Consider the following 24,114-nt stretch of genomic DNA (forward strand, 5'->3'; position numbering starts at 1 on the left):
GGGCAGAGCGAGGCGGGCTCACACCGTCACGTGACCATTGCTCACGGCTATAGGACACACAGCAGGTCGGCGGGTCGCAGTGCGCATGCGCAGCTCGGCGCTGTGAGGGCGGGCGGTTCCTCAGCGCTGGGCGGGCCCGGCCGGTGCGCGGAGCCGGCGGTGGAACGTCGGTGTGTGCGGGATGCCGGGGCTCGTGGTGTTCGGGAGGCGCTGGGCCATCGGCAGCGACGACTTCGTCCTCCCGGGGACCTTCGAGCTGTTCCTCAGGTTGCTGTGGTAAGGGCCGGGACCGCGGTGCCGCGCGCTGGGCGGCTTTCCTCACAGAGCGGCGGGCAATGGCCGCGGTTTATGTAAGAGGCAGCTGAGCGCTGCGGAACGGCGGGTGCTGCTGTACTGTCACGGTTTGGATTAGTTTGAATTGCTTTGGTTTGGATTCGTTTGAATTCCTGGTTTGGATTAGTTTGGATTGGATTGCTTTGGTTTGGTTTGGATTAGTTTGTATTAGTTTGGTTTGGTTTCTGCACGGCTCCCTCCGTGTGGCGGCTCCAGGCTCTCCCCCCTCCCCTGTCGCTCGTCCCGTTGCAGGTGGCTCGGCATCGTGGTGCTGTACGCCGTGCACAAGGGTCAGTTCAGCTGCCCGGGCGGAGCGCTCCTGCACAGTTACCTGCTGGTGCTGCTGGCGCTGCTGGCCGCGATCATCTGCACGCTGTGCGCCCTGGTGTATGTCAGCATGCAAGGTACGTGGGCGGGGGGGCTCGGTGCAGCTCGTGCAATTGGAACTGGTGCGTGTTCTGCTGTTCTGGAGTTGCCACGTGTAGAAATGCTCCGCTTTAAAAATGCCACGAAAACATTGTTCTTTTATTTTTTTTTCCCGGTGAAGCATGTCGTTATGACAGCAGTCTCAAATCTGCACGTGGTCTCTAGAATAACAGCAGACTGCAGTTTCTAGTCTGTTGGTTCTCACAACACGCTGTAATTAGAACAGTATTTAAATTATTTAGGTGGAAAGAAGCATGAAGAGAAACTGACGGGGCTGAGGTGTGAGCGATAGTGCTCAACCTGATAGTGCTCAACCTGAATCTCGCTGCTGATTCTCCTGCGGTTTCCAGAGCAGTGGGTGGAAGTATTAACCACTTCATGCTGGTTTTAAGTATCAAAGTTCAGGAGGTGCAGGAGATAAGTGTCGATAGCACAGGGAAAAAAGCCTTTCTTATTCAGTGTGAAAGTGAGATTATAGCACTATTATGAAGCAGAGTAATCCTGAGGCTGAATTTCCAGTGAAGCTAATAGTGAAATGTTCTGGATTGTGGTTATAACCTGTGGGGTTTGGTAGCAGCGGGTCTTGCACCAGCAATTGGAAGGCATCATTTCCACACAACGTAGTTTTTGTCTGATTGTGCCCATGTAAGTGACCATGTTGGTGTGGGACTGTACAAAATGGGAGTGGGAATAACCAGCTGTTGGGGCTGGGGCTCTTGTGACAGCTTTGTTACTGGAGCTGAACTGCAGCTTCGCAGCTGGAGAATAGTTTCAGGAGTCGTTTTCATTCTGCAGTGTTTTAAACCTTTACAACGTAAACCTTTACATGTGCCTACACGTGAGTACACACACCCTACGTGCGTTATCTTGCCGTCAGCAAATTGGTTTAAGGAGCTGAGCCGGCCAAAAATTAATTATTTTTTATTGCCTAAGAGTGCTACAAGGAAAAGGTTATTATTAGCTAACAGTACTGAAAACAGTCTAAGAAATATTTGGTGTATGAGCGGTCCTGTATTTACATTCTTATTAGTGAGTGTATTTATTTTTATGGTGGCTGAAATGAGGGAGCAGAGCCTTGTTGCATGTGGCTCACCAAAGAGTACCTCAGCCTTCAGCATTCAGCCAAATAAAAGCTATGTAGAGTCATAAAGAAGCACTGGCACTTACATGGTAATGTCTGTGAGCCAGCACTCTGGACTGCATCCTTGGCTCATGTTCACTGCAGAACTGTCACTGACCAGAGGGTGATTTTTCATATTAGTGGAGTAGATGGTAAGAATCCTTGAAACCAACTGTTATTTCTATTTTTTCAGCTTTGGTGATCGCTTTCCGGTACTTTGCAATTATTTATATTTCCATTTGAGCTTCTTATTTTGTGTAGAGCTTAGAAAGTTCATATATTTGTTTGTGTGGGATTTTATGTACCTGAGATATGTCCATAAACCATTCTTGTTTTAAATTCTCATTATTTCAGGAACAATTTCCAATCCAGGCCCAAGAAAATCACTTCCCAAGCTACTTTATACCCGCCTGCTTCTCTACCTGCCTGAATTTATCTGGGCTGTTGTAGGAGCTGTGTGGGTGTCAGACAGCAGCGTGCGCTGTGAGAGCACTGTGATAAATGTCATCCTTGGGACGGTTATTGCAAGGTAAGGTGCCTCACCCTCTGCCATACACACGCATCTAAGCTTGATAATGCATGTGAGACAGAACGTAATGCTTACCTTTCCTCTGCATGTGTTCCAGCTTTGCTATTGCTTATAAATTATTTGGGGTTTTTTTGGAAGGGTTTATGTTGGCTTGATAACAAAATGTGCACCATTATGACTGTAACGGATGATGTTTTATGGTGTTCCATGCCTTACTTTGCTTTCTGTTTCTCAAGACCTGCAGTTGTGTTCTCTCACACATATCAGAAACACCTGTTTTCAGCCTGCTTCCTTCTGTTTTGCAGCTGGGTTATCATTGTGTTTACCATCATTGGAGTGCTCATTGTCTTTGATCCGCTCGGGGGGAAAAAGACATTTTACCTCACTGACGGTTTAGATCGGAACTTGGAAAGCAGCCAGTCAGGGCAGCTGCTGTACAACGTGAAGAACACTGCTACCAGAGTCTGGGAGAAAAGAATCAGGCTGATGTGCTGTTGTATCGTGCAGGACGATGACCATCGAGTGGCCTTTACAAGCATCGCAGAGCTTTTCCGTGCCTACTTTTCAGTAAGATGAAAAGCTTTTGTTTTGTTTTTTTTTTCCTTGCCTGACTGAGTTTCCAGATGTTACAAAATGTGTAACTGTGTTCAGCTGGAGGTCCCTGCTTGCAATCAGGTTCTGAATATGCTAACTTGAAACTTAAAGATGAGTCTTGTAACAAAACATTCAGTGCATACAAGAAGTGGGGAGAAGGAGGTGGTTAGGTGCTGGTGTAGCCACCTCTGATCCCCATTGTCTCTGAGATAAATGAAATTAGATAAAATGAAAAAAGTACATCACCATGTGTGTATTCTTATGAGATAGCTGTGATGTGGTGAGTTGTGGGATAGCTTTAAGAGCTCCCTCATTTCTCTGTACAGGACACGGATCTGGTGCCAAGTGACATAGCAGCTGGTTTGATTCTGCTCCATCAAGAGCAAGATAAAATGGAAAGCTGCCCCAAAGAGCCGGAAGAAGTTCTGTGTCACTCTCCATCATCTCTTGTGGTAAGGCAGGGCTGTGTTAGCATCTGGTGTAGCTACTCTGGGAGTTGGTGACAGAGCAAATTGAAACGTAGTTCTTTGTGCAGATATTGGGGTTGTGTTTGTTTTTACAGAATTAAACACTCAGCACGTATTCACTGATACCAGGAGTGCTTCTGTTCCATGAAATTTATCAGTGAGGGATGTTAAGCACAAAAAGGAGTAATTTTATACAGTTGGTCATTTTTGCAGAGATGTGAGAGAAAGTGAACAGGGAGAAGAATGTATTTAGTACTGTTTGTGAAGGACTGAAAAGCTGGTCTTGTAGCACTGTCTGTCTAAACTGTGTTTGGTACATAAATCCAGACAAGATGAAAAACAGACAGTTGGGGATGATGGGTTACAGTTTGCTAATTGATTTTGCTGTGCCTAGAACACCTTTGTAAATTGTTCTTTCTTCTTTTGGCCTGTGTTACACAAAAGTGTATCCAAGTGTATTTCTATCCAATTCCTTTGAAATCTGAGCAATGTGGAGCCATTCTTAAAATAGCCCTGTCAGGGATATCTGCTACAGACTCTTTAGCCATTTCGAGCTTATCAGTATGTAAGTATTGGAAGGATATAGTTTAATGAGAGATTTTCAAGATTCTTGAGTTCTGTAGCTACAGAAACACTGTTTTCCTGGAATATGAGTTGCTGCCTTTAATTTCTTTTAGATCCTGACGTTTCCTGTTCTGATAGTACCTTAATTTTCAGTAGTTTGTGTTTGGGCTTTATTCTGGGGTTGCCTAACACACTTTTCTTCCTCTCCCTCCCTCTTCTTCTTTCCCCATGTCCTTGCAGGCTGATGATTTGGATATTGAACTGGAGAATGCTGCTCACTATATGCTGTTTGCTGCAGCTGCCTATGGCTGGCCCTACTACATATACACCAACCCATTCACTGCGCTCTGTAAGCTCAATGGTGACTGGTAGGTTGAATCAAGAGCTTAAAAGATTTGCAGCTCTAACTACATTTTCTTAATAATTAAGGTTAAATCATTTAACCTGCTGAAATATAAATGGCTTGGAAATCACATCATGCAATGCGTAAAACATTAGATAATTCTGTAGAGAATTTGTTTTAAATTTACTTTTGCTTGTTTCTATTTTTTGTCACTGGAATTTGGTCTTAATTCTTTTCTTACTGACTTGTTTGCAGTGGGTGATGGTCCTGTAGCAGTGGTGTCTTGCCAGTCCTGTAACTGGAAATGTGGCGTTCTGCTCAGGCAAAAGCACCCTGTGGGCAGGGTTAGCATTTTGTACAGACTAATAGTACTGGAGGGAATTAGATGAGTTTTAGATTCCCAGCAGAAATCATTTTGCAAACGTAGTTGAATTTAATTCCTGAAAGGAAAGCTACAGAATTTAAACATGAAAGCTTTTCTGTTCTGTGTTTGTTAGTTGCAGAAGTAGACCAGAAGATTGTGATATAACTGGAAGTGATCGTCGTAACTTTCACTTTGGATCCATCCTAAGAATAACAGGACTGCAGTACAGAGACTTCATTCATATCAGCTTTCACAACAAAGTAAGCAATCTGAACAGGCATTGAGCAAGAAAGCCTTAGTGATGATAGGCGAACTGTTAGGTCACAGCTTACACTGTGATTGAGCCCTTGGGGAAGGGCTGTGGCTGCCCCAGGAGCACAGGGGATTGTTTGCAGCTGTGCTCCCCAGCTGACCAGAAGGGGAGGACTCAGGGTGGACCCCTCCCTCCTCCTCCTCTCCGTGTCAGATAAAGGCTGGGCACTGAAGGGAAGGGCATTTCTTGGGCTTAGGCTGCTTCCTGGAAGGAGTGCTGCATAGCTAGAGATCTCCTTCACCAACTGGGTGAGTTCAGCTCCTCTTTTTTATATGGCTACCAGCCTACCTGCATGTGCTTTAGCTGGTATCACCAAAAATGTGCCAGAAGCAGTTTGGCTGCTTTGTGAGCAGAACTGTGTTGAGTCAGTGAAAGCAGAGGGTGAAGTTTGTAGTTTGCCTTCAACATTTATAAAATAGAAAATATAAAAAACAAGTGAAAACATTTTTCGCTGCTATAAGGGCACTTATGAGAACTTAATAGTTCAGCTTCTGTCCACAGTACAAGAAATTCAGTAGGAGGGCTTTCAGAAGGTGAGAACAAATCCTTACGTTTCTGAGAAGCTGATGTCTTTACTGAATGTATTTTTTCCTCTGCAGATATATGAGATTCCTTTTTTTGTTGCTTTGGATCACAAAAAAGAAGCTATTGTGGTTGCAGTGAGAGGAACGTTGTCTTTTGAGGTATTGTCCATCTAATGTGTGTAATTGGCTTTATATGTATGGGTGAACTCCCAGTACCTAGAGGAAATGATAAGCTGTAAGCCCTCCTGTCTTTGGATGGGCATTATTCCTTTGCTTCTAGAATAGAGTGTGGAGGGAAGATAGTGGTGATTCTTTGGTACTGTGACTGAAGGTGTATTTGTAACATGTGTTTGCAGCTTGGAGATAGTTGCTGAAATTGTGATTGTGATTTCTGTGTGTGTTTGTTTGGGTGATGTTCTATGGTCAGCTGTATTTGGCTGCTTGCAGTCTTGGTGATTCCCTGTGGGAATGTGAATTGTAGAATAAATAAGGTTGGAAGAGACCTCTAAGATCATTTAGTCCAACTCCCCACCTACACCAATATTGCCCACTAAGCCATGCCCCTACATACCACGTCCACCCTTAAACGCCTCCAGGGACTGTCCACCACTTTCCTGGGCAGACTGTGCCCATGTCTGATCGCTCTTTCTGAGAATTCTTCCTAATCTCCAGTATCTGAAAGTATAAGTAGAGCATGAGCTGTGAAACCCCACAGAGTGGTCTGATTAAAGCTGTTTTGTTTGCAGGATATTCTCACTGATCTGTCAGCAGACTGTGAAGACCTGACTCTGGAAGATGTTCTAGAGAATGGCTTTGTGCATAAGGTGTGTGCAGTCTGTGGTTGTTCAGAATTCATCTCGTGCAATAAGAAGACTAACTTAATTCTTGGGATCCTTTAATTAAATTGGATGAGTATTCTTATGGTGTAGATTGCACAAACTATCTGAGTGGTTTGGTTGTTGTGTCACATGCATCCTGGCAGTTTGTACACCTGTTGTCTGACCTCATGTCCTTACTAAATACTAGGAAAGCTTTTTAACCGTTATGTACAAGACCACTCGGTTGTGGAATGCTCTCTGTCAGAGCATGCTAAAAGGGGAGGCTGGTTTTCAAGGAAAGGGTTGTTCTATGTTGGTGTTGATTTTAAGTGCACATCTGTTGCTCTTCAGATTAGACAATATCTTTGTCTTCTAACTTAAGTTGTTGTCTTGCAGGGAATTACTCAGGCTGCAAATTACATCTATCAAAAGCTAATAAATGATGGAATCTTAAACCAGGCTTTCACAATTGCTCCAGTAAGTCACCTTCCAGATGATTTGGTTTGTCAGTAAAGTTGTGCATCCTTTTCTGCATCTCAGTCTTCTCTTTCTGTCTGTAGGAATACAAACTTGTGATAGTTGGTCACAGTTTGGGTGGTGGAACAGCTTCTGTATTGGCAATCATGCTCAGGAACTCCTTCCCAACGTTAAAATGTTACGCCTTTTCTCCTCCAGGAGGACTTCTAAGGTAAGTATGAGACTTTTGTTATTTGATTCTCTAAGTGTGGATTTTTATGAGTGCAGTGTGCAGGCTGTTGTTTGTCACTGGTGAAAAAGCACAGCTAACGGTGGTTGAACATGTTGAAGAATCTCGTTCAGTATCTGCAAGTTTGCTCTCTCCAATTGTGTTATGTGTTCTTTGTGTTTGCTGTAGTTTCCATGGAAGTAAATAGGGGATGTTGCTAAATAATTTTGCTTGGCCGTATTAAGTTTGTTTATATGTTCTCCGGTAGAATTGTATTTGCTCCACCTTGAATTACAGTTGGGTTCCTTAGGGAATGTGTAAATGTTTCAGAAACAAGTGGCTCACCTGAGCAGGCTGCCTCAGCCTGAGCTACACACAGTGAGGAGCAGCACGGCTCTGTCCCCTGGAGGCCTGCTGCAGAACTGACTGCAAGAGCTGCAGTTTTTCTTGCTGCATACCATTATTTATTACTGAATGGTGATGATCACAGTAAAACTGAATCATGTGTCTTTTCTTTAAGCAAAGCACTTGCAGAGTACTCCAAGCGCTTCATTATTTCGATCATCCTTGGAAAGGACCTTGTTGCAAGGTGAGATGGAAATGTTTTTAAATGATTTTTTTTTAAATTATTATTATTAATTTATAAGTTAGATTTCATAAAATAGGAGGCTTTTCTGAGTTCTCTATGTGTTTGAACAGGTTAAGCATGCCCAACATGGAGGACTTAAAGAGAAGAATAGTGAGAATTGTGGCAAACTGCAACAGACCCAAGGTAACTAAGTGCAGTTTGTGGTTAGAAGTCAGTGGAGTTGTTAGCTCAGTTAAGACCTGGCATTAAAGCATTGACACATGGGGTATGGTTTGGCTTTTAATGATGCCAGTTGCATGAATTTCTGGAACGTGATATTAATGGTATCTGTGGTAGCCTGTTACCTTAGAAAGTTGTTTTGTTGGAAGTCAGGAAACAGCAAGGCCTGGTAGAAAATAGTGCACAATGTTCAAGACCTGAACTGATTTGTTTGCTAGCATAAAGGAAACTGTTTAAAAAAAATAAATCAATAGATTTACTTTCATTAGAAACTGTTTAGTATCAGGAAGTAAATTAGTGGTTTTATTTAAAATTTTCCCTTCAGATTTAACTTGGAATGTAAATATTTCACCTTTACAGTGCTCATTGCTTACCTCTTCTCCTTACTGCTGGTTAGAAACAGAACTTTGAGGAGTGGTTTAAGGATTGTAAACAGCCATCTCTTCTCACCTGCTGTTAAATCTGTGGACTACAATGATTTCATTGTAGTCACTGGAATAGGAGTCATGTAGAGAGTCTGGATGGCAGCTGACAGTTAGAAGTTGTGGGTGCAAGAAAGTTAAATCTGCACAGGACCATTTACCTCGATAAAATGTTAATGTTTTCCTTAGCGTTCATATTGGATTGCGTTCAGTACTGGTGAAGTAATGTTGGGAAAATTCAGTAAGGAAATATTATCAAACGGAACTTTTGACAAGTGTGTGCATAAGTTTCATGTGTAGTTTGTGCAAAGCACACAGCTAGAGTAAGTCACTTGAAAAGATGCTGTGCCTCAGTTTAGCTGTTTTTCTGTCTGAATTCAGTACCAGATTTTGTTGCGTGGCTGTTGGTATGAAGTATTTGGAGGAGACCCAGATAACTTCCCAACTGAGCTGGATGGTAGGAACGACGATGCACTGACGCAGCCCCTCCTAGCTGAGGAAAGCTTAATGGTTCATCGGTCACCTTCATACAACGCCCTTGATGGAGAATCACACTTGAATTCACCACCGCAGTACCCTCATCTGTATCTTCCTGGAAGGATTATCCATATTGTAGAAGAATCCAGTTCTAGGAGGTAGGTAGAATAATGAATACCACTATCCCATCTTCCTACAATCTACTTCAAGCTGCTTCTCACTTTCTACTATGTTTCTAGTTCTGCTTCTTATCCTCCATATCCAATGCACTGATTACTACAAATTGTCCAGTTTTTGTGGTGTCCTTGTTTTTTTCCTTTCCTTCTTCTGCACCTCCTTTTCTTTCTGCTTGTCTCTGTTTGTGTGTGCCCATGTTGGTGTGAAGATGCTGGTTTAGCTCTGGCATGCTGCAGTTCCCACACAGCACTGCAGATGCTGCTGTCTTACATCCTGGTAGTGGTGAAGCTGACAGCACAGCCATATAGGTGCTGCTTGTAGTACTTGCCCAGCAGAGCTGGAGGGGTCAATTTGCAGCAGTAACCTGCTGCTGTTCAGCCTCTAGATCCCTGCCCCTTGCTTGCTACGAGCTTGAAGTGCTGGAGGGGTGTTTTACTGAAGGGAAAGGTGATGTGTTGGTGTTTTGTTTTGTAGGGTTTTTGGTGTTTCTTTTTTTAATTCAAGGCTACCTGTAACACCCCTCAGATCTGACTTGGTGGGCTTTGAGTGGCAGCATTTCCATCTGCCTACTAAGGGGCAGCAGGATAGCTCCTTGAAGCCGCCTTCCCCACTTCCCTGATTACAGTGGCTCCATGTTGTCTTTGTGTTTGTGTTTTTTAGGTTGTGCTCTTCAGACATTAAATACTCTGCAAACTGGTCAAATGAAACAGTCTTCAGCAGCATTTTAATAAGTCCCAAGATGATAACAGACCACATGCCCGATGTTGTGCTCAATGCTCTCAACAGTTTGTCTCAAGAACACAGATCTTGTATTTCTTGTCGAACAAAATAATTGAACAGAATGTGGTACGTAGCTCAGAAGAGAGAAGTGCTTTAAACAAGAATGAAAAATGCAGCTTTGAGGTATTCAGGATACATTCCACTTCCATAGAGTGGATTTCAGTACTTTTCTCATCTTGTGTGTAATGAACAAGAGGTTTTGGTGCCCTTGTCTCTGCAGTGATCTCAACAACATTATGATGGGTGAAGCGCATATTCTGCATTGATGCTGAAGCTTGAGCTTTTCCAAAAGTGGAGCAGTATACAAGTGCTAGCCAAGCTGCTGCAAGCTGTCACCAGAGAGCTGAGCCTTCAGCTGAACAATTGACTAAGGTGAGGGTGAGAGGCCAGCTTGTCAGCGCAGAGCCCTGTCAGGCAGGTTTAAAAAAAATCCAGTTCTGCTTCCAAGTCGCTTCATTCCACTGCTCACGGGTGTCCTGCACCCTGTTAAAGGTGCTGTAATGAAAGCGGTGCCACAGTGCACGAGTTGGATGCAGCTGAGCGGCAAGAGGAGGTGAGTGAGGGACTGCCTGCAGTCAGGGCCAGTCTGCAGCGTGGGTGTGTGAAGGCAGGCCCTACCACTGTGGTGGTTTTCTGTTTTGTTTTTAATCAGGCAGTTCTGGTTGCACTGTTTTATCTTAAGGGTGTGTAGCATCCCTGGTGGAGGTGGTGGGAGTCGTGTTAAGTGCTGCTTGGGTTTACATGTGCAATATTCTTAATCTACCTGGCTTTTGTATTTGTTGACCCATGGGGCTACTTTCTATTAATTTTAAACTGGACTGATACTTTATTTAATGAGGAAAAACAAGTGTTCACGCTTCATCTTCACCGTGATAGTCACTGGCTCTAATGAAAACAGTAATTTGTAATTCTGCAGAAAACATATATATTTGTACAGTGGTTTTAAAAGAGTGTGGCTTGTTTCTAGTGTGTGAGTACTTGAACAACTTTTTGTTTAAGTCAAGAGCGTTTCTTTCTTATTAAAAGAAATTGCAAGAAATAAGTAACCATATGACATGGTTGAGAACAGCCGTGCGATGTTCTTGCTGTGATACTTAATGTGGAAGAAAAAATAAAACCTGCTCTAAAGAACTTGTTTCCTTATCTTCAAGTTTTCTCGGCATGAGACAAAAAGTAATGGTTGCTTGCTGGTAGTGCAGCGAGCTGAGTTGCCCTCCTGGGGCAGGGCTGCTGCTTCCTTCCTTGCTGAGCTGGAGCATCCACAGGCACAAAGGTACGGGACCACAGGTAAATGTAAATGGCTGAACTCTGAGAGCATTAACTACTCACTAGAGTGGAGCCACCCTTCTATATTCTTTCAAAAACACCCAAAGCTTTAGAGAAAAAAATATCAACTTTTCATATAGCAAGCTGAATAACTTTTGTTCTGTGCATTTTTCCCCTGGTTCTCACAATCTTTAAAGCACTGTGGCATGAGTAGCAACTCAAATGATTGTGCAGGGCTGCTGAAGAAGTGGGGGTAAGTACTGCGTTTAGTTCTGGTTTGTAACATCAGAGCATCACTGAAAGTGCCTGTAGTTATTCAGCACAAATAGCCTGAGCACCCACATAGCCCAAGTTGCTGCTTGTGCATAGAGCTACAAGCAGGAGAAAGCTTGCTCAAAGACTCAACACTCCCACATGTGATTCAAGGATTTATTAAGTCATACATGCAAAACATACTGCTAATTGCATTAGCAAAAGATCAATGTAAAAACTTCACAATTTTGCAACTTTTAAGTTTTGCTTTAGTGGTCGAAAGGGTGTAGTTCAACACTGTATTCCTGCCAGCTGAGGATGTACAGAACATTAGCACTAGTTTACAGAACCTCACAGACCCGAGTTACCGTTACTCAATCTATGCTGCACATGGACATGGAGGTGACAAAGAACACTCGTTTGCATTAGTAATGTTACAGTGTTGGGGATATCTGGCAAATAGTGACATCTGAGAAGGTTCATAGATTATAGAGGTCTAAAATATAAAAATTACTAAGATGTGTAAAGCTGCTTCACATGATTTTTACACCTAGTTAATAGACTAAAAGCTCCTCAGAAAGCATAACTTACTGGGTTAGAAATAACAGGAACAGAAGAAGGCTATGCTTGATCATTCTACTTTACTAAAAAAAAAAAAAAAGAATTCTATAATCAGAAAGGTTTTAAAATACAAGCTCTATTGCTCAGTAAGAAGAGATTCTACAAGAAAAGCATTTACTACACAACATGTGGGAATGACTGTTCAAAACTAGCTAAATGAATGCCCTACATGAACGTCAAAGGAACTTACCTATGAACACCAACCTCTCTTCCACTACTGCACGCCTGGGGAAGCAGTCACCAATTTTAACCTTAAGTAGAGTTGACTCAATTTCAACTACTCTGGCAGTGTAGTGTAAATTGATCTGTATACAGTGTCAAAATACTGTCTGGCACTATCAGTTGATCCAAGCCAATGTTTCATCACAACACAATGCTGTCAAAAGGACTAAACACACTTCAATAAGAACAGTTTTTGTTTTTTAAATCACAGCAGCAAGAACTAGATTGCAACCAAGCCCTTACCAATGATAAAGCGTTTTACACTGTGACTCGAGGTTGTCAGTCATTGTCAGTGACTTGGGTTCAATATACAATGCTATGCAATGACCCTGGGTTGAGAAAACATTTAATAATAAAATGCTGGACTGCAGTGTTTTGCTAATTACGCGGTTCAGTTACTGTGAAAAACTAGAAAGTGTTTTTGCATTTCTTAACAGAAATTAGAGTCATCTTCAAGAAGAATCTTTAAAAAACAGTTTAGTGCTTCGTGTTCGTTCCTAGCACAACAATGCAACTTAGTTCAGCAGATAGTTTGGCAACACTTAAGTAATTGAGCAAGAATAAGATTTTAAAAATAAGGCTTTATATAGGTTTGTCTTTTAGGATTTTGCTTTTAGTAGAATGAAAAGGAACTTTCGTACTTCAAACAAATGAAACCATGGAATTATTGATCGGTTCAAAAATTTATGGAAGAGAACTAATTTATAATAGACAAACTTGGCATTGAATGTGAATGCTCCATTGTTCTGAGCAAAGCACAGGGTTTGGAGGGGTGGGGGAGGGTGACTTTACAGCAGCAGACATTTTCTCTTCCTCTTCTTTACAGGCGGGGGGCACAGAACTGCTCGGATGGCTTCATCAAACACTGTCTTGAGGCCTCGCTGTGTAAGTGCTGAGCATTCTAGGTATTTCACTGCACCTGTGGGAAGCAGGGGGGCAATTACAAAGCAGCTCTCTGCAGTTACAGAAAGTACTGCTTCTGTAGCTAACTCCACAACAGAAGCCTGGCATTTTTGTTAATTACGCTGCAGAATCTTCCACAAATAGAAGTTAGACCCAAGCCCACAGTAGCCCCATTGCAGCCATACCTATCTCTTTTGCCATGGCAAGGCCCTGTGGGTAGGTGATAGGAGTCAGCTTCTTCTCCTTCAGTTTTTCAATAGTGTCTTTATCATCTCTGAGATCGAGTTTGGTACCCACTAAAATGATGGGAGTGTTGGGGCAATGGTGCCGCACCTCAGGATACCACTGCAAAGAAAGCAGTAACAGTGTCATTGTGTGGGTTCTCCAACTGTACAATTGTAAAGCTCAGAGCTTTTCATGACACTTTCAGGTGTCAAAGAACAAAATTGCAAAACAATTCTTTATTCATGCCAACAGGTATTTCCATATACTTTGAAATCATCCTATTAGGGCTGTATCTTTTCTCTGTGCTGCACTTTCCCCACCCATAGCAACCACCTCTCCTTTGTGACCACGCTGCCATAGGCTCAGGTGTCCAAAGGGCATGAAGAGATGTAACGGCAGCAGAGCAGGTACCTGAATGGTGACTGACAGAACAGTGCTGCCAGCCTGTTACATGCATTTGTTTTCCCTTCAAGCCACTGTAAAATTAACAAGATATTTAACTGAAATGATGCCAATTTATATTTACCTTAGCACGGACATTTTCGAAGGAAGCAGGACTCACAAGGGAAAAGCAGATTAAGAAGACATCCTAAAAAAACAAGGTGGACAAAAGTTATGAACCTCTGGAAAAACTGCATTGCTGTGAAGAGATGAGCACCCCCACCATCTGTACCACAACTTGCAAGGCGAGGATGGACATGGCTGGATGCTACAATCAGAGGCGGCTTTCCCTGTAGGAAATCCATTCCCAGACTGCTACAAGCAGAGAGGTATGTGGGGAGGGAAACAAGTAGATTGTAATCAAGTGTATAATCAGCTATTGCAGTAGCTAACAACCAAACTATCATCACTGTACTGCAGGTTTATTGCCCTCAACATTCCTTTTCTCTTACTGACATAGAAACATTTAGAAACACTTGAGCTCCCTGACAAACATAGCAGTGATGAGGCAAGAGACTGGTTTCTAAGCTGGGGATGGGTGCTTTTACTGATCTCTAAGCAATTTAGCCCTTAAAAGACACCTAAAAAAATTTACAAGCTTATGTAACAAAACTGGGATTGAGAAGGGTATTAAAAATCTCACATCACACTGCCTCCATTCTTCCATTTGCAATCTATGACGAAGCACAGACAGAAAAGTGGGCTCCTTTAGGGAACTTACACATTTTGCCTGTCACTTGAAAGCAAAGATTATAAATAAGATTGTGTGAAATGATCACACAGCAAATGTTTCTGCTAATGGCTGTACTTTAAGAAAGCACAGAAAGCAGTGAGCTCCATTACAGCCATCTACAAGCACTCCAACTAAATCCACAGGTTCACTCTGTGCAACTAGATGGGGTCAGTTCTGCTGTATGACCCCTAATTCAATAGACACTTCTCAAACAGGCCCAACTTTCCCCAGCCTTCCTTTGCACCCATACTTACTTACTCCAGCATCAGATGTGTTAAAGAATTAGGCATTTCAGAATGTTAGTTGATTGTGCTGCATTTCAAGGCATTTTTTGTTAGGTCAGCATTTGACATCTGCATTGCTAAGCACTTGCAACCCAGTTGTTCATGCATCACCCCAACAAGTTTCCAGAGCAGCAACCCAGAAAAAGAAAGAAACAACATCAAATAATGTGATACTATGGCCACTACTTCTGTTTTCCAATTCTGCAGGTTTGTGGTGATTGAAGCTCTGCACACTATGCAGACTCTCCCCTTTACTATCTCCAGAGATCAAACATTGGTGTGACCCTGAGAACTTATTTCAAGAGTTCAGGTGTCTCGCACACTACCAATCTCAATGAACAGGAACAAATGCCTTTTATTTGTGTGAGATGCTTTAGTCTTAGCAAGTTATAAAGAGATGAAGTAATGGAGATTAGGGTTAGGAACAAATTAGTTCCAAGAGAAGTAGTTTGTTTAAAAAAAAATAGGGGCCAATTTATCACTGTCATAAGCAAGATGAGATGACAGAACTTGGAACTGAAGTTTACTTATGCAGTTACATACGGCAATAGGTTGATCTGTCAGACTGGAAGATACATTCTTACCATTGGTTCCTCCAACCTAGTAACAGTATGAGATAATGTTACTCCTAAAATGGATGTCAGGGAAACTTCACGAGTGATTGGTGCTCACAAGTATTTACAACGTGCCTTTCTGTCTCTGCCCTGCAACTCAGCACAACCAGCAACCTGCACCCACACCTGGCTGCCAGGCTTCCCATACACCAGTGTCAGTCTGCACTGTCAAATGTGCTTGGAAGAATAAGCACCAGACCAAAAAAATCTTCTTAATTGCCTTTTGGTTTCTTTTCTTGAGAAGAAGCAAGGTTAGCCAGCTCTGTTGCTTGTTTGTTTTAAATGAGTGTCTTGTGGGTTTTGGCCTCGAAGAGCTGCTCAATGTTGCCTTACTGCACAGCTGAGGACTGCCCCACAAGAAGTTCAAGATGTAGTGCCCTATCTTTCCACTTTTTGCTGTAAGAAATCGTGCAAGCTGAGTAGTGACAGCATTGCAGGCCTTTGCTTATCAGTTGGACGTGCGCATACAGAAGAGATTTCCACAAAGAATGTTTAGATTGACACAGAATTCTTTTGCAGACTGTTAGAAAGCCACAGCTATTTCAACGGGCTGACAACACGCACGTGCACTGGGGAGGAACATCTTCCTTTGCCATCAGCTTTTCCACACTATTCAGTGTGGGAAAATTTATTTTAAGACCCAATTTCTTTTTTACCCTGCATTACCTTTCTATTGTAGGTTTTAAGTAAACCTGAAGTTCTGTTAAGTGTCCAAAATATATTGAAGTTTGAGCCAAAATTTCCAGTTATTCTCTGCTGAGCAAAGGCAGACAGCTCTGATATTTCAGTCAGAAGTGCCTACAGCTGACAGGTTGACATCCATCTTGGGGTCAAAGGAAAGCCTAATTTATGAGTTAGTGAGCAGTGAATTACGGAAAACTGTGAATTAATACAAGCTTACTAAAAAAAGAATTACAGAGTTTATTTAATAAGATCCTCGTTATTCAGGAGAGCAGTTATGCTGCAGAATAATTAGAACAAATCTGCACTTAATATTATTAACCCTGAATTACTAACTGTCAACAACAGCTGACAACAGCAGTAATCAATGCTGACAGCACCTGCAAGTCACTGCTTTTCTTTAATGAAAGGATGCCAGCACCAGCTGAACATGACTGCTCTAAGCCAACCTCTGCAAAGACCAAATGCAGCTGAAGTCCCACTGGAAAGAAAGAGTAGATTACTTCAGCATTTTCTTTGTAAAAGGAAGAGCAGTGTGCAGCCAGGACTTAACCAGTTGCAAGCACTGCAAACAGAAACACGTTTGTATGGATGTTATAGCAGGAACTGCAGTAAGTAAGAAAGCAGCCATGGGGTTAAGTAGATTTGAAAACCACAACCCAGCCTCTGTCAATACCACTAAGATCTTCATTCAGGATTGCCTCTTTCATATTTAGTACATCTGCACAGAGGCTAAACAACATCAAGTGCTTAGCAGTGACAGTGTCAGGCTGCGGCCAAGCATCGTGCCTGAAAACAAAACAAACCCCACTTTTGGCAGCCATGCTAACTTTAGTATCAATGGACTCACTGATGGGACTACTCTACTCAGGTTTTGTTGTTCCCTCCTCCCCCCCTCTTTTAATTTCCTCTTTTAATCATTAATTCTTGTTAATTCTGAGACTGCAACTACATAAAACCAACATGCATCAATGCTCGCAAACACCCAAGGGTGTAAATTTGAACATCTATATAGCTGTATGCACATCAAAGATTCTTGCTACAGCAAGCTACCATCCTTCAGCCTACATGCAACAAGTACCTTATTACAGTAAGAAATACAGCTCCAGATGTAATATCTCCAGAACAGCTTAGAGCTGTCTACCTTCTTCAGTTCCACACCAGTACTTACTGTTTGGGGGTAGGAGAGTGGGCGTAGTCTGTCATAGTCCTCTTGACCAGCTGTATCCCACAGGCCCAGATTGACTGGTTTGCCATCAACCATTACATTAGCAGAGTAGTTGTCAAAGCTAAAAAATAAAAGTTAGCTGCATTTGATTGTAGTCAAATTGGGCACCTAAGTATTTCTTCCTGCAGAGTCATAACTAGGAAAGCTATAACACTGCACTTCTGTGCAGCACACACAGATGCTTGGCCAGATGTTATGATGGCACTGAGTGGTGTGTGCCCACAATTCAGGAGGCTCAGTGAGGAAGCTGGACCAGCAGGAAGCACCAGTGGGTTGACAGGAATGTTTTTAGAATGTTGTAAGTACTTACACTGTGGGTATATATTCCCCAGGAAACGCATTGGTTGTGTAACTGATGAGTAGGCATGTTTTACCTACAGCACTGCAAAAAAGAGAAAGTTTACATGTAAAGAACATTCATCTCAAATAGCAAGCAATAATATTCCTCTTAGGGAAGAAAACTAATTACACCCAGTCACCTAAGGAACAATTGAGAGTGCCAGTAGAAAATATTACACACAAAAACAAGTAAGAGGCTGTAGCCTTAAGGTTACTGCTAGTGTGGAAACACAGCTAATATAAACATCCATTCTGTTACCCTTAGTTTTATTTTACATAAGTTTGAAGAAAGCTTGAAACCACATCATTTCTCAGCATATCATTATTTTTGCTGAAGTGAGAACAATACAAATGGCAGTGCTCACCATGATTATTGCTACTGCAAAGTGACTCCCGGCATGCATTCACCAAGCACTTCACTGGCTGCCTTACAGATAAACTGCATTCCAACAATGAAGACAGCACCCAAACCGCCCCACAGCCCACCCCACTGCCCTTCTCAGACACACTCCTGCACAAGTTGACTGGCACCGCCTCACAAATCACTTTCTCACACTTAAGTCAAGCCAGTAGGAACTTCCTAATCTTGCTGTACATACAGACAAACCTTGCTGTTAGCAGCAGCTTGGACTCTCAAGCCTCCTGATTCAAGTCTATCACAAACTGAAGGAACTCATGAAAGCTTTAGTCTAAAACCACAGCTAGTATTAACAGCAAAGGAAATATTACCAGAAACCAAATGCTACTGCTAAAAATACACTGTAATCCTTTCGCTTTTGCAGAAGACAAAGACAACTCTCAGAAATGAGCATTAGTCATGGGCTCATAGCTCTCCTGCTGCAAACAACTGAGGCGTTCCTATCTGAATTTTAGCAACTGTTTTACATTTGAATCATAGCATTTCTTTTCTTTCTGGAGAACCTTGGACTGCTACTTCATACACCTAAGATCAGCTTCAAAATGCTATTTAAAATCACTTAACACTCAATGTTAGCCCATCAGCCCTACCTAGTGACTCACAGTTCGAGGGATGTTAAGTACCTCTACCATAGCTGAACCCAGGAACAGCTCAGTGCCACTTAACCCAGGAGGGCCATGGCAACCCCTGACAACAGCACCACACACATTCAAGCCATGAAAGAGGAGTTGCTTCACTGTGCACAGCATTGCCACAGATTTTTAGCCTCCGTGCCTATTAATTGCACTTTTGTTCCTGAGCAGAATGTCCCACTAATCACAGCACACGGTGGCAGTTTCCTGCCCTGCTTTGCACACATGCTCTAAGGAAACAATCTGATTTTCTTCTTTTTCTTCCAGCATACACCCTCCTGAACCGAGCTGGCAGAACTGAACACCAGAATTTTCCTCTGCTCGAGCAAACTACGACCTGCAGATGTTTTCCTGTCGCAACACGCTTGACACACTCATGTACAGAGCAGCACAGAGATTTATCACGCAAAAACTTCTGTGGGAGAAATCTGGGAGCTGCGTGCCATGCAGCTAAGCTGGCTTAACAGCTGCCAGCAGAGGAGATCCCGTGCTGTCCCCATTGCAGGGGCACTGGGCTGACTGCTAACAAGCCACTATGCGGAGGGAAAGCTCCACATTCCCCCAAGGACAACCTGCTGCTCACATCCTTGGGATGCTTCATCAGCCACCGTGTGCTGCTGACTGCTGTCAGCGAGCTATAAAGCAGGCTCTGCCAGTCCTACCGACCAAGGACAAACGTGAAAACCCTCAAACACTGGAAGCAGCAAGGAGCACATTCCCTAGGAAACTTCCTGAGGCTCAGAGCTACGTGCTCATGTGCTTCCAGAACCTGGCTGGTCTGATGCTTCGCTTTCCAGTGGGTTCATTACAGACAACAAAAGCTTATAACAAATTCATATGGAACTCCACATTTTCAGCAGAGGCCCAGGAACCTGTCTCAGCGCTCAAGTTTCTTTGCTCACCCTGCTCTGAAACCGGTGAGTCTGCTCTGGCTAATAGAACAGCACAGGGAGGTGGTGACAGGTTTCATTCCATGCTGAGAAGCGCCTGCCTGCAGCATGTATCTGCAGCACAATCAGGCAGCCACTTGAACAAGAAAAAACACGTTCAACAACCCTGTTTCAGGCCTGCTCCGTTCCAGGCTTCCTGCTTCCCTTGCCTTCTGGCTCACTGCCCCACAAATCGGGTATTACAGTTACCAATCCTCAAAATGAACTTCAATACCTATCTTTGCAATGAAGCACAACCTCTGAGTACTTACAGCTTTTCTCTAAGCTGACCAACTTCTGTGATAAGGAACTTAGAACTGCACTTGTTTTGCGAAGTATAAATCCTTGCACATAAAGACGTAGACTCTGAGATACTTCCAAACCAAACTTAGTCATAACAAAATTTCGAGCAACTGCTTAATCACAGCTCTGTCCACCCACCATTGCATCAAATGAAACTGGTAACATTTGACTGCAATTAAAAACATGGCCAACAGAAATTCAGCATTTTAATGAGTTGCAGTGAATTGCTTTCTGACACCTTCTAGGAACCAGTCTTTGTAAAGCCACATATGTTGTTCCTGGAAACAAGGCACGCCATCCCTTTCTTACACTAAGCGGTTCTGCAGAGCTCCCCATGTTCCTGCTGCTGGCAGACACGTATGTGACTCGCTCTGAACGCCATCAGACAATGTGTGCCAGCATTTCCTCCATCCTGCAGGCACCAGAGCTGCACAGATGCTGCACTCTCCTCCTCTCCCACGACTAAAACCCAACTGCACGAATTTAGTTGCTGTTTGCAGCCACAGGAATGGAGGCGGAGGCCAGCTGAAGTAATTGCTGTTTAATTCCAGAAATGTTGATATCTGCAAACAGGTGGCAGCCTTCTGAAAGCCTCTGACAACATCCTTCCTCTCTCAGCTGCATGAACCAGCTCCACCCCAGGCGTGCTGCATGGCTCAGGTCTCCATTCACATCAAGCAGCAGATGGGACATCACCAGCACTGTCCTTGGACAGAATTGCCATGTTTTTGCTACAGCAGAGGTTTAGATATATGCCACTTTTCCAGGTGAGCTGCTTTTCTCGCTGTGACACCCATCTCCCCAATATACCGCTCAGCATTTCCAGTACTACCCAATGTGTAGAAGTGCAATAGCAGAAGTTCCTACACTTGGAGTCGCTGCACTCTCCATAGGTGGCACTGGAGAGCAGAGGTGCTCGGAACCTCACCCTGCACTCAGTAAGGAGCCCATCACCCCCCTTCCTTCCTCTTGACAAGTTATCAGATCAGGCAGCACAGCTTTAGCCAGCAAGGCCTCAAGGCGAGCACAATTCCAGACAGACTCTTTTCTTACAATAGTTTTACAATGAAAACCAGCTCCAGAAGAGCAGGAAGCTGACCGTTTCTCTGTCACCCAATAATCATCATTCCAAAGCACAGAACTTCCCCCAGCGTTACACGAGATCACTTGAGATTTCATACCACTGAACAGCTGCTTTTTCAGAGTGAAAACAAAAGCTGCTAAAAATAACTCCTAGCAGTGCTCTCCACAAGTGTCAGTCAGCAGCAGCTCCTGCCCTTGTTATCCCAGCACACGTTCCTACTGCTCTGCATCTTCCACAAGCACAAGCAACAGTTGCTGTTTATTTTCCCTCTAACAATCCTCACAATGAAGAGGAAAACAAGGGCAAAACAAGATTGCACAACCAGCAAACATGCTGTGTTTTGTAGCCAAATTAGAGCTCTAAAAAGATACCAGTCAGAGCCCTAAGAACAAAAACAGCTCAGAAACCGCCTGCTTGCTTCCAGCTGTTAAGGCTGCACAGGTACATCCACAGCTGGTTTGTTCCCAGTGGATCTCCACAGGGCACATAAATCAGCGCCTAAGTTTTATGTCATATGAGCAAATCTTTAACCTGCATTGTTTTCCTGAAGTACCAGAGCTTTAGCCTTATCTAAGCCAAACATTCCGCATTTACCAGAACGCCTGTAATGTCTTCACTCGTGAAGCAACAGCAGAGAAGCACCATAAAATATTTAAAAATCCCAGCAGAAGTCAATGAACAGATAGCAAAACTGAGCAGCGGCTTCTAGATGGGATCCTAGGAGGTATGTGCTTCTAACTGCAGAGGAAGGAAAGCCCACTGAATGCCGTGTTTTGTTCACACGTACGTGTAAGACTTGGGTGGGATGACACACTTTCATTTCCAGCAGGAAATGCATTGAGAAAAGGAGTAGTTTACAAAGCAAGAGACAAAGAAGAACTGCTTTGCTGAGCGAGTCATTGAGTAACACAGCGTCCGTACTGAGCTCCTCAACCCAGCAGAGGAAACAGGCAGAACTTTCTCCCCACCCAAACTCGATGCACCACGTTGATTTCCAGCACTGCCACAGACATCAATTCACTTTAAAAATGACAATTAAAAAAAGGGATTTTAGTCACCTTTAAAGTCAACGCAACTGAAAGGTTTGCCTGCAGTCACACTGCCCACCATCCATCAATTACAGTGATGGATCCATCAGTTACAGTGCTATGACAAGTCTCTGTCAGATGATCAAGTGCTCAGTACACTCGTGTTCGGCTCAAAACCCTGCACAGTAAGAGCAGGCCGAACACATGTGCCACGTGAGCTCAGTTTATCTTTCTAACAGCTGCCAGCTCAGGGACTCCAAGCCTTGTTGAAAAATACAAAGCCACACACAGGAAACTGGAAGGTTAATCCACCACATTCAATTACAGAGACAGCAGCAAGGCCATCAGCCACACTTACAGCCTCTGTCACCCGCAGGGGTTTGCTGTGACACCGATTATGCTCGGCCTACACTGGGATTTTTGTTTCTACCGAGGGGGAAAAAAGCCCCGTGGAAGTGCACAAGCCACGCCTTGTTCAGCTGCCCTGCACTGCTGCCCCAGCGAGAGAGAAAGGAGCCTCTGGGCCAATGGCAACACATGGTGGTGAGTACTGAGAAGCAGCAACACAACATCCCCATCACAGCTGCAGTGCTTATGCTGGAATCCAACAGGTCAGCTTAGTGCTAACCTGATCCTAACAACTTGTTTCTAACTAATGTATAAGGCACATCCCATTCGGAGCGCTGTAGGCACAGCAGTGATTTACAGCTGAGTACGATGTTAATGAGTTGGGTTTCGATTGCTTTCTCAGCCTCTTGCAGGCAGGAACCTCCCCAGACGGGAGCCGTGCGAGCAGGAAAACGCTCAGCTCACACGGCGCGTATGGTTCGATTGGAGCGGAACAGATTGTTCGTAGTTGTGCAGCAAAAAGCGGATGTAGCGATGTGAGTTCGGTACTTTGTGGCTCCACACGGTACGATCCGCCCCCCGCCCTTCAGCCCATTCCCCCCGTGACGCGCTGCCTCCTCCCCGGCGCGGCCCCGCACAGCGCACAGAGCTCACAGTGCTCAGCTCACACAGCTCACACCGCACATTGCACAGCTCACAGAGCTCACAGTGCTCAGCTCACACAGCTCACAACGCACATTGCACAGCTCACAGAGCTCACAGTGCTCAGCTCCCAGTGCTCACATCCCGCAGCCCCGCTGGGCCCCGCCCGGCCGCCCGCACCCCCGCCCCGCGCAGCCGCCTCGGTCGGCACCACCCGCCGCCACGGCGCGGAGCGGGCTGGGCTCGGACTCGGGCTGGGCTCGGACTCGGGCTGGGCTCGGACTCGGGCTGTGGCCGCGTTCGGGCCCGCACCGGCCGCGCTGCTCCCGCCCCTCCCGTCGCCTCCATTTGCCGGCACTGGTCGCCGCCCGTCCCGCTCTCGCTCCCCTCCCCCGCCCGCACAAGCCCCAACCCCCCGCTCGTCCCCGCGCCGCCCCCGCCCTCGGGATCCAGCGCGGCTCGGGCTCGGGCCCGACCGAAGGGGTCGGTCCGCGGGTCCGCACTCACCCGTCGCCCACCACCACGCATTTGATGGCCTGCATCGCGGCTGCGGAGCGGGGCGGGGCGTGGAGCGCCGCTCGATAAAGCAGCCGGCGGCGGAGCGCGTCTCAGTCGCTCCGCAGCGTGTCGCGGCCGCCTCCGCCCTGAGCCTGCGAGCGGGGACGAGGCAGCGGCCACCACCCAGGGCGGGGAGAGAACTGCGGGAAACAGGAAGCGGCCGCTCCGCTCACATCCGGCCGGGCTCCGCGCTGCCGCTCCGCCTCCGGGCCCGCTCCGGCCGCCCCGCCCTCCCGGGACACGCTGCGGCGCCGCCGCCCGGTTCCTCCGCCCGTCGGGGTCGGGCCGGGCTTCCCCGCAGCGCTGCGACACGGGCCGGTCCCGGTCCCTTCTGCTTTTTGCCGTCGTTGACTCGCACGGAGCCGCACAGAATCGCGCTGTCACGCAGCGGTGCTGCCGGGCCGGGCGGTAGCTCGGTGTGCCCGCACACCGGGATGCAGAACCCCGCCATCCCGCCCTGCCCGGCTCACTGCTATCGCATGGCCACAAAGCTCACAGCAAACGCTCCTTTGGACACCATTTTGTTATCCCTGCCTTCAACGCTCCTCAGGCCGGTCTGCCACGAGGCTGTTGTGCACAAACCGATGCACGACATTGTACGAAACGTGTCAGTGTGGAA

General features: G+C 45.1%; 2 protein-coding genes across 3 annotated transcripts; one reads left to right on the forward strand and one right to left on the reverse strand.

The window, feature by feature from the left end:
• The first annotated feature begins 64 nt into the window (after positions 1-64).
• DAGLB (diacylglycerol lipase beta) lies at positions 65-11,931 on the forward strand. Its single transcript, XM_015877043.2, has 15 exons — positions 65-276; positions 586-737; positions 2,234-2,408; positions 2,714-2,975; positions 3,329-3,454; positions 4,274-4,401; positions 4,874-5,000; positions 5,653-5,736; positions 6,324-6,401; positions 6,792-6,872; positions 6,956-7,083; positions 7,601-7,669; positions 7,780-7,852; positions 8,692-8,945; positions 9,625-11,931. Exons 1-15 carry the CDS (start codon positions 182-184, stop codon positions 9,794-9,796), a joined length of 2,004 nt encoding a protein of 667 aa, XP_015732529.1. The 5' UTR covers positions 65-181; the 3' UTR covers positions 9,797-11,931.
• Positions 11,426-23,664, reverse strand: RAC1 (Rac family small GTPase 1). Of its 2 annotated transcripts, XM_032447542.1 has the most exons (7): positions 23,445-23,664; positions 17,525-17,596; positions 17,158-17,275; positions 15,235-15,291; positions 13,760-13,822; positions 13,194-13,353; positions 11,426-13,024 (listed from the first exon to the last, which is right to left on the reverse strand). In XM_032447542.1, the coding sequence occupies exons 1-7, from the start codon at positions 23,477-23,479 to the stop codon at positions 12,894-12,896; spliced, it is 636 nt and encodes a 211-aa protein (XP_032303433.1). In that variant the 5' UTR covers positions 23,480-23,664; the 3' UTR covers positions 11,426-12,893. The 2 variants fall into 2 exon arrangements, with proteins under 2 accessions (XP_032303433.1, XP_015732541.1); XM_015877055.2 differs by lacking the exon at positions 15,235-15,291 and having other exon boundaries at positions 23,445-23,660.
• Between the last annotated feature and the right edge of the window lie 450 nt (positions 23,665-24,114).

Source organism: Coturnix japonica, chromosome 14 (assembly GCF_001577835.2).
Source record: "Coturnix japonica isolate 7356 chromosome 14, Coturnix japonica 2.1, whole genome shotgun sequence".
Lineage (NCBI taxonomy): Eukaryota > Metazoa > Chordata > Aves > Galliformes > Phasianidae > Coturnix > Coturnix japonica.